At 37.4% G+C, this 10,785-nt stretch overlaps 1 protein-coding gene across 2 annotated transcripts in view; it reads left to right on the forward strand.

Moving 5' to 3' along the window:
• COL11A1 (collagen type XI alpha 1 chain) overlaps positions 1-9,305 on the forward strand; it is a 240,885-nt gene extending 231,580 nt beyond the window's left edge. For both annotated transcript variants that reach the window (XM_034778961.1, XM_034778960.1), the window contains exons 63-67: positions 305-554; positions 3,125-3,237; positions 4,475-4,543; positions 5,242-5,475; positions 7,573-9,305. In XM_034778961.1, coding sequence (XP_034634852.1) covers positions 305-554; positions 3,125-3,237; positions 4,475-4,543; positions 5,242-5,475; positions 7,573-7,719 — 813 coding nt within the window. In that variant the 3' untranslated portion in view covers positions 7,720-9,305. The remainder of the gene's footprint in view (positions 1-304; positions 555-3,124; positions 3,238-4,474; positions 4,544-5,241; positions 5,476-7,572) is intronic.
• Positions 9,306-10,785: the final 1,480 nt, after the last annotated feature.

Consider the following 10,785-nt stretch of genomic DNA (forward strand, 5'->3'; position numbering starts at 1 on the left):
AAGAACAGGAGTACTTGTGGCACCTTAGAGACTAACAAATTTATTAGAGCATAAGCTTTCGTGGACTACAGCCCACTTCTTCGGATGCTATATGCATCCGAAGAAGTGGGCTATAGTCCACGAAAGCTTATGCTCTAATAAATTTGTTAGTCTCTAAGGTGCCACAAGTACTCCTGTTCTTCTTTTTAAGATAAAAAAGAAGACAGACCATTCAAACCACCTCCAATCAGGATTTCCATCAATCTATTTATGCAGATAGAAAATAAAATTAAAAGGCAACCAAAGTATGTGATGTACTTTACAGGGTCCTCCCGGGGAAGTTATCCAGCCTTTGCCAATCCAGTCACCCAAAAAGACAAGAAGATCTCCGGATTACATGCTGGCTGATGCAGCTGATAACATCCTGGATTATTCTGATGGCATGGAGGAAATATTTGGTTCACTCAATTCTCTGAAGCAAGATATTGAACATATGAAGTATCCAATGGGCACTCAGAACAACCCAGCCCGAACTTGCACAGATCTACAACTCTGCCACCCAGACTTCCCAGACGGTATGTTACTATTACATGACAAAAGCAAATGGGCTGAGGTTATGATTTACTGAAGTATATTGTCAGCTTATTAATTCTAGTTATATGGTTAATATAGTCTCTAAAGAAAAGCTAAGAAAATGTTCATTAAATCAATTATTGCAGGCAAAAAAAAAAGCCATTTATAAACATGGTGAATTTAATTTCAACTATAGAAATTCTGTGTCTGAAAAGCAAGAGTCCATTACATATGCAATATAGTCAGTCTGGTTTTAGATGTACAGCTTTTACAGATTGCTTTACCAAAAAAAAAAAAAAAAAAAAAGCATATTAGCAAGGAGAGAAATAAAAGTTTCAATGTTTATTTAGAAAGGTAGACTTTGCATTTTACAAAACCACCTTTTCCCAAAGAACAAAGGGTGAAGTCCTTGTGCCATTGAAGTCAATGGGAGCTTAGCCACAATGATGCCAAGATTTCACCCAAAAGATATAACTATTTTAAATCTGGGGGTGGGTGGCTGGATGCAGATTTGTTTTAGGTGCTACAAATATTAGTCCAGAATTTAAAAAAATGATCAGAGAGTTGAATAAAACATTACTGAATACTGCTCACAATAAATTCCTTCATAATGCTTTCATCCTAAAAACACATTAAGCAAAAAAGACTGAGGTTTATGTCAAATGTATGGACATATTCAAGATCATATGGGAATATTAAGACTAGTACTTTCTGGTGTTAAAGTTAAATAAAATGCAGAGTCATAAATTAGTCAGTGTTTCAGAGAAATAGCTTTGTTTATTTTTGTTTATTTATTTATTTAAACTGCACTTACTCTCTGGTAAGCTTTCAATGAAGGCCAACTTTCACACAGCTCTCCTGCTTTTATATTTCTTTTATTGTAATGAATATTTCTCCCCGTTCAAAGTAATTTTTTCACATTTTGAAATGAGAACAAAAATACATTTTGACAATTTAATAATACTTATTGTTTTCACTCTAGACAGATAAAAACAGATGGTTGCCTTGAGGAACAGTTAAGTAGTGAATGTGCTGTATGAAAAGTACATATATTACAATTCAGTACCTCCATTATAATGACTATCTTTTATAGAAAGTCTCCGACTTGTTCACTTACCAGTATTTATCTATTATTTGGAGCTTTTGTTTTAATATGAGTGAAGGTTTAATTCGGTTAAAATAAAAGTGAAAACATTCATTTTTTTACAAAGCTCTTGGGAGTAGGCGGCTAGCTGTCAGGACTGCCTATTTTAAATAAAGAGAGTCTGAACAAAGAAGGCTTAAAAATAACCTGTAGCTATTATCACAAATATCTTATGTTCCATACTTTACATTCAGGAGACAGTATTACTGAAAGGATTGGTAACTCACGCCTTTCAGAAACCTGTGCTTTGGCTAGCACCTGGGCTAGGACGGTAGTGACTGAGAACCATTGCTATTTGCTGTTCTGCCAGTAATGTGCAATTAGCTGATGGTGTTAGTCCACATCACAAAAAACACCATCATAATTAGAATGATTGTTAGCAGTCACCTTAGAGACTGACATTTGAATGGTCTTGGGATTGACTATAGCACTCACCCTCAGCACCTTGTCTACACTAGCATTTCTAGGACCCATAATTCCCAACAGTGCATATCTACCAGTGGTGGAAGGGTGGAAGCTGCAGAGCAGAAAAGGCTCAGACCAGTTCAAGTGTCTTTGCCATTATGTTGTCTAACCAGCCATCAGTTACGGTGCTTTTACTATCTAGAAACATCAGAGCCTCAACTACACTGCAGCTTCAGGATTAGGCAGCATAGTGGTAAAACGCCTGAACCTGAGGCCGCTTATCTCAGTTTCCACCAGTGCTCCCAGTGCAGATGCGTAATTCAGGAGTTAGAAGCAGGGGCAATGGCTCTAGTCCCAGCATGCACCACCCAGCAGAGGGGGAGAAATAAGCTGAACTCCACAGAGGTGTGTAGTAGCAGGCACCCTGCTTCAGCATCCCTACTATTTCTGACATGCACCCTCCTAGGACTATGCAGCTTCACGCCACCCTGAACACAGGGCTGTGCCTAAATATCACAATCCAGCCCAGGGATTGAACTGCTCCGTTATGACGTAGCCTTAACATTTCTTCTGCTTGTTTTTCTTTCAGCGTTTTGAAATATCAGGTTCTGACTTTTCTTTAACTGAAGGATCTGGATGTTGAAGTCGCAGGAGGCTGACGCATACAACATGCTTTCCCCATTCAGCTGGGGTCTCTCTCAGAGCTGTGCCTCAGATTTCAGCCTCCTGCCGTGCTATTCACCAGTTCTGCAAATGACTTACTAAAGTCCTTCAGCAAACAAAGGGAGTCATACCCTGAAATAAAATACAAGCTGAAATAAAATAAAAAACAACTGAGGCTGGTTTTATCTTTCATAAAGGAGCAATAAAGACAACAACAAAAAATTGTTTTTGCTTCCCAATCTTTAAGATAAAACAACTATAGCTTTACAGATAAAACTTTTTGAGCAGCATTAGATGGCAGTAAAAGATGACTTCAAAATCAATCATTATCTTAAGTAAATCCTCTCTCGTTTGTTTTAGGTGAATATTGGATTGATCCTAATCAGGGCTGCTCTGGAGACTCCTTCAAAGTGTACTGTAATTTCACAGCGGGTGGCGAAACTTGCATCTACCCAGATAAGAAGTCTGAAGGAGTAAGTACCAATCTGTGGTTTGGGTTGACTGTTGACAGTTTCTGCCATGTTGTTGCAATATTGAACTAAATAGTAAAATTATACTGTCATGTTTTCATTTATCTATTTTTATTACAGGCTAATTATTACATTTAATTTGCATAAACATGAGTAAGGCTGTGAGTCTGTTATGGAGGTCATGGAAGTCTCGGATTCAGTGACTTTCTAGGACCTCCAGGACTTCTGCAGCTGGCAGGTGTGACTGATCCCAGGGCCAGCAGCAGTCCTGGACAGCACCCCAACCCCGAGCACCAACAGACACCCTGGAGCGCCCCCCCCCCAGCAGGCACCGCAGAGTCCCCCCTCCAGAGCATCAGCTGCACCCCTGCAACCCCCCAGAGCACCCAAGATTTAGTCAGGTGTATATAGTACAAGTCATGGACAAGTCAGGGGGCCGTGAATTTTTGTTTATTGCCCGTGACCTGTCCATGACTTTTACTAAAAATACCCATGATTAAATCTTAGCCTTAAACATGAGTAAGACAATGATACACAAACTTTTTACCCCCTTTTTCACAGATGTACTTTATTACTCACCTGCTTGCTAGCTAAATGTCTCCTGCAGCCCAGGACATGACACAGCTATTTACCCATTACTAATGAGCACATAATGTTCAATCTGATACCTAAAAGATAAATTCTGGTGTCTGATTCTCTACTGTCTTACCCCTGGTGGTATCATTTCTACCTGTACAAAGTGGCTGAAAAACACTACTATTTTGAACTGGTAGTGTTTCACATCCATAAGTATAAATGGCTGCCTAATGTGCAACCAATGAAGAAGGTGGCTTTCTAAAAGCCTATCTAGACAAGGATATGAATCAATGTAGTCATACCAGTGCAAATCCTAATGAATCCAAATGGGTGCAGTTTACCCCAATAACTTATCTGAATTGATCTGAGGTATCTCTGCTACATGCTCTGTATAGTTTATGAACAGAAATTATTTTAACATCTTTAATTCAGTTCAGTTGGTCTAAAGCAATTAATTTGTGGGTATTTTATCTCTATCTAAGCAAAGTATCCAGTTTTAGGGCATTAAATAAATCAAATGTAGATGTGTCTCTGCATAGCTCCAAAGACCACTTAAAATAGGTTGATATCCCAGAAGGAAGATTTATTTTGCAGTTTTTGTTGTGAAAAAGCATTTTTTTTTCTAACGTATGTTGTAAATACTCACATTCTCTGCTTACAACAGGTAAGAATTTCATCATGGCCAAAGGAGAATCCAGGAGCCTGGTTTAGTGAATTTAAGAGAGGCAAACTGGTAAGTAGTCATCTCAACATACAGTGATTCACAAACCAGGCATGTACTATCAATGGTCAACGTTCACCGAGTAATCTTGACTATATAATACAAAAAGAAATTTGTGCAGCCTCAACCTTTCCCCCCCTTAACATTAGAGCAGTTAAGTGGCCTCTTGCACATTGGGCAAGGGCCTGCTCTGTGCTTTCCTACTTACCATGCTTCAAATGTAGCAAAAACGCCAGTGGTTAACTGCAGAGTGGATGGCTGTATTCTGGCAGCCCTTGCACCACCACTAACCCTCTGCAAAACAGCGTGAGTGCAGATCCTCAGGCTCCATTCCAGGTAACTAAAGATAGGCTGCAGCATCATTTATGCATACTCAGTAACAGACGTATAGTTACAATGAACTGAACCTATGTCTCAGAAGAATTTGCTATTACAAGGTCAGAATATTTTGGAGACGATTCTCTGGATCTTGCAATAGGATGCAGCTAAATGTATAGTTGTTTGTCATAATTCCTGCTATAAAATGAAAACCTTTTTACTAATTCATAGCTTGATTGTACTTTAAAATCTAAGAATGACAATATAGTATGTATCAGCTGATTTTTACATTAAGATCAGTTAATGGGATTCTGTGTCAACAGTAATTTTCTGCTTTTGCACTTAAGAGAAGGAAACAACCAAATGTTCATGTGCCTACTTATATTTTCCAGCTTTCCTATGTGGATGTTGAAGGCAATTCCATTAATATGGTTCAAATGACATTCCTTAAACTACTGAGTGCCTCTGCCAGACAAAATTTCACTTACAACTGTCATCAGTCAGTAGCTTGGCATGATGGGTCATCTGACAGCTATGACAAAGCACTGAGGTTCTTAGGATCAAATGACGAAGAGATGTCTTATGACAACAGTCCTTACATCAAAGCTCTTCATGATGGCTGTGCAGTAAGTATAGGCTCAAAATATTCTTTTCTATTTTAATATGACAGTTGGGCTTAGTAGTCAAACTAGTTCATTCTTATGCTGTCTTCCTTTTGAAAAAGGCTCTGAAGATTTTATTTTTAATACTCTGCTATTTTAGTAGATTTTAACTATAATGAATTAGTCAGTTCTCTAAATTTCATATCAAGAAAAATATTAAGCACAAATTAAGCAATAGCAAAGCAAAGTTTGGAATGAATGCTTGCTGTTAGTGCCAATGTGCTGAAATTAGATATTTTGCTATTCTAAAAGTTATGTAAGGGAAAAGCAGCAGAAAATAAGTATTGTGAGTATACATATACTGTTAGTATATGTTAACTCTCTGAAATCAATTGATACAAGGGGAAGATACATAGTGCAAAGTGCATACAACAAAAATGTGCTTTGGATAGTTGTAATTCATAGATACACAGTAGATCCAAAGCTTGTGAACAAATTGCATAGTTTGACATGTGTGCATTGCGTATCTAAAAGAAGAGCAGAAATCAACACGAGGTAAAATCCATGGATTATATCCTGCCCACTGTTCTCCCAGCTTCCATAGTGTCACTAGGAATATTCCATGCACACACCAACTATCTGATCATCTCTCCAACAAGGTATTCAAGTGTATCAGTTGTTAGCTTCTTGCCTCAGAAGTCACGTCTCAACTCTGAATATTTTGCCATTTGTTGTCTAGATAGCTACATATCTATGCATTTACACCTGACAAATCATTGTGTTTTTGTGATATCTAAGAATCCTCTCTAAAATTCCTTTTTTTAGAGACAATTATTGAGAAGGTTGTGATAAATAGCTTGGAGGCAATACCTGGAGTCCTTGGGTTTCCAACAACCTTTCCCATTTGTGTTAGACCAGGTTGTGATACAAAGACATTGCTAGTGTAGTTGGTCAGTGATCTCTTCTTGGCAATGGAGGTAGAATACATTCACTGTGGATTCTTTTTACATTTATCACTGGTTTTTGTTCCAATATGCCAGGGGTGATGTTCACACAGGTGTGAAATCTGGTGGAGTTAGACAGAATGGTGCTCGATTGGCTGTGTTCTTTTCTTCTTTGGATGAATAGTAGTGTTTTGTTTATCTGCCAGAAGAGTTCTCATGATGGAGTACAATAGGGTTCTATTCTATTCTGTGACTGCTTCTCTTCAACATGTACCTCTCTTTCTAGTTATTTTAGGTTTTTTTCTTTATAGCTTCTGCTATTGTGGCATCTGTATGTGAAACTCTTGGGAGAGGTAGTGAAATGGTTTGGGGGTGAAGTGCTATTAATAAGCTGATAACACTAGATTCTACATCCCTTTTTTATCATAGCCTGCTGTGACATTATCTCAGCTTTCTCAATGTCTCTCTGAGGTTGGGGCTTGGATGGAGGGGTCAGATGACAGAAGCTCACTCCAGATGATAGCAAGATGTTGCTTTGGCTGGGTAAAATACCAGAGGAGATGGTGGAGCTGATATCTGCTCCCACAATTAATAGAGTTTGCCTACTTTTTAAAAAAATAAACAAAGGTGCACAATCTAGCAGTCATGTCAGAGTCCTGGATATTTTGAATTTCCAAGTAGCTGCTGTAGCAACAAGGTTACAGCCTTTCTCCTTGGAAGTGCACATTGAACAGCACAAAAATCTATGGGATAAAATGGGCCTCCTCACTGGAAAAATCCATAAGAGGTTTAAAGTTCTGTGGAGAATTCTGAGTTTGCATATGTAGTAGCTGGTGAATCATGTTGTCAGGGGTTGTGGGGATTTTATCCTCATGAAGAGGCCAGTAATCCAATCTAGAGATGACAACTGAGACAATTACTTTCTCTTTGCCAAAAACAGTAGTTTCACATTTGCATTTTTAGAAGATAAAAATACTAATTTTAAAAAAGAAAAGAATTCAAGAAAAAATGTCTTATTAGAAACGTCTGGCATTAGTGTATACTTTTCAGTACATGGGGTGGCAGTTATTTATAATTACAATCTATATTGTAAAGTTAACTTGTGAAAAATCTATAACATTGCAACTTTCATGCATAACCATTTTTTATTTTGTCCCCCCCCCTTTTTTTTTTACAGTCAAGAAAAGGCTATGCAAAGACTGTGATCGAAATCAGTACACCTAAAATAGACCAAGTGCCTATTGTTGATGTGATGATTAATGACTTTGGTGATCAGAACCAGAAGTTTGGATTCGAAGTTGGTCCCGTCTGTTTCCTCGGTTAAGTATAGGCAAAGAGCAGATCGGCAAACAAGTTGTGCCTAGGTGCTACCGACCCACTTCATGCCACATGCAAGTTTTGATTAAGGATGGCATAGAAAAAAATGTCTTACTGGGTACGTATGTCTTATCTAGGAAATATCCATTGCCCTTGTAGGGCCAGAATCACATGACTTAAACTTATTTGGCAAATCATGAGGGACATAAGAGGCTGTGGCAGAGACACACAACATAGGGATAGCTTTATGAATACTCCCTTTGGATTCCTTGGTGCTGTAAAACATGAATGTCATGGTGCTCCTTCTATTTCAACAAAGAGGTGCTAAGGAGGTGTGTTTAATAAATTGTAATTATTCTATGTACAGTACTATACTGTTATTTGTGTGTCCGTTTCCAAAACTTGCATGTGTCTCTGAATTGCATCTGGCTCTTATTTTATAATTGCAAAACATTTTTGTCAATACTGTGTATGTATTATGAAAAAAAAGTTGTAATTTCCAGTGAATCCAATTTAATTTTTCCGATTAATAATAAAGTCCCTTTGTATATATTGATGTTGAAAAGCTCTGTTATTTGAAGTCGCCAACAAAGCTTCGGGTGGCAAAACTGGAAAATCTTTGGCAAGAAACTCAAAACAACACTTTGCTGATATTACTTTGTGATAATGAATTTCAAGAATGAACACACCCACTGAGGTGCTGTATTCCATGGTGCTATTACCTCAGACTTTTTATTTTCCTTTTCAGATTCCAGGATTTCTTAAGATACCTGTATATACCTAAAATAAGCAAGTTTATATTTGTGGGTGGGAAAAATGTGTATGAAAAAGGTGGGGAAAGTATGTGCAGAGATCTGTTTAAGTCTATGTGAAGTAACTAGTAGTTATAGTTATCCTTTTTTTATCTCATCTGAATTTGTTTTCATTGTGCTTCTTTAAACCATATAAATATTAAAACTTGATTCAAAACAACTATTTATGGATTTGTGCAGTGTTTACATAGCTTTTATGTGAGCAGTGATGAATATTTGCTTCTGAACTGGATACTAAGTTTCACATGATAGCCCATATATTATTTGCCCATCCCATCAATATGAATTCTCTGTTATTTCAACTTAAGGCCAGGAACACAATATGTCTAGGTCATGTGATTCTACCTAGTTGCAAAGCAACATACGAGGGACTGCTATCTACAGAGCTTGTTTTCTGACCCAAACTGTTACAATTTGCAATCCAAATCTCACAAAAAGGTTGGTTTGGCCTTCCATCTAAACATTTTTTTTCAGGTAGTTGGAAGTAGAAAGAACATTTTAACTTTAAAACACAAATCCTTTTGTAATTATTTTTCATAATATATGTAAGACTTGAAAATAAATGTTTGTTACTATTTCTTATATAAATTGTTAAATTAATTGGTACCAGATTCCACTCCCTCATTTCCAACTGGTATTTTATACATGTAAAAGTGAGATTTAAAAAGTCATCCTTTTGCTGTTCAGAATTTCTTTTATTTTTGAACCAAAGTTTGTAACTGTCACCTCAAAGAGGGAAAATATGAATTTTATTAATAAAATCAAGTCTTGGCTACCTGGACTGGTCACTCTGTTTCTTCAAACTACAAGAAATATTACATCAGTTTCAGTAGTGTAATGGCATTCTGCTTCCAGACAATCCAGAACGAAAAAAAAATCTTATTATAAACACAGGCAAGCACTACAGATGCATCATGAACAGAGGTGTTAATACGCAAGGCCCCAGTCCTGACGTTGATAGCTTGTATAGATCCCTGTTATAGTCAATGGGGCTTTGTCTAGTCACAGCAGTCTGCCTGTGTGCTACTAACTGCAAAATTGTGGTCTCAACTTCTTTTCAGAACCTTTTTCCATCTTTTATGGCCCCCATAGCCTTCTGAGCACCTCACAATCTTCAGTGTATTTGTCCCCACAAACCGCTCTGAGGCAGGGGAATCTTGTTATCCGCATTTTACAGATGGAGAGCTGAGGCTCACAGAAACTAAGAGAATTGCCCAGGGTCATGTAGAATACCTGTGGCAGAGCAGAAACCAAACCTTGGTCTCCCACAACCCAAGTTAGCGCCCTAACCACTGAACTACACTCCATCTCTCTAATCTGAAAAATAAAAAATGCACAATAAGAAGCTCTCCAAATATATTGGATATTTCAAATGTGTAGGCAGCAAGGAAGAGGAATTTCTACCCTTAGGTATGCTAATCATCTATGGAGAATTCATGTGTCTTATTAATTACTCTTGATAATGTCAGAAGCAAACTTTAATATTGTTGAATCTTTGAACAGAGCATGTACAAACACTGTACATAGTACATTGTGCCCAGCAGAAAAAAAATGGGCTTGAAATTGACACATTAGTAACACCCTGAATTGCACTTAATTCTCTGTAGAAAGTGAGTGTTGCTAGATATAAAATCAAGACATAGGTGTCATCAAGAGATGCTAGGCCCACAAAAAAATCTCAAAAACTATGTAAATTAAATCCTTACTCAAATCTATAAGCAAAAACCGGTCAATAAATTTCAGACCAGGAATTAACAATCTGTGTAATCATAAAGAGGCTTACACTGCTAAGTGACTTCTGGATTTTACATCAAATCACCACCCTCCCCATGCTACCTAACGTACTGGCATCAAATTTTACAGACAAAACTTGTATATGATTAGGAGACATTGTAGTACTCAGAAAGTTGGCCAGGGTGACATTATGAAATGCACAAGCATGAAAAATGGAAAAGTGCATGGGCAATAACAAGTGTATCCCTTTCTTCTCTCTTTTTCGGTTGTTGGAGGTTATCCATCATGTACTGTTGCCCTGTTTTTGTTTTGTCTGGTCCATAAGTGAATCTGTGACTATTTATTGGAACACATTTGTTCTACAGAAAACATATTTCTGTTCCTCAGCGGTTCGTCATTTGATCATTTTCATCAAAATGGCTGATAGTGACTTGTTTATCTTGTAGTGCCCAGTTGATATTTCATGAAATATTATGAATGTACTTACTACCCAAGCTACCTTTCAATTTTCTGATTATCAGCCATTA

This window comes from Trachemys scripta, chromosome 8 (assembly GCF_013100865.1).
Source record: "Trachemys scripta elegans isolate TJP31775 chromosome 8, CAS_Tse_1.0, whole genome shotgun sequence".
Lineage (NCBI taxonomy): Eukaryota > Metazoa > Chordata > Testudines > Emydidae > Trachemys > Trachemys scripta.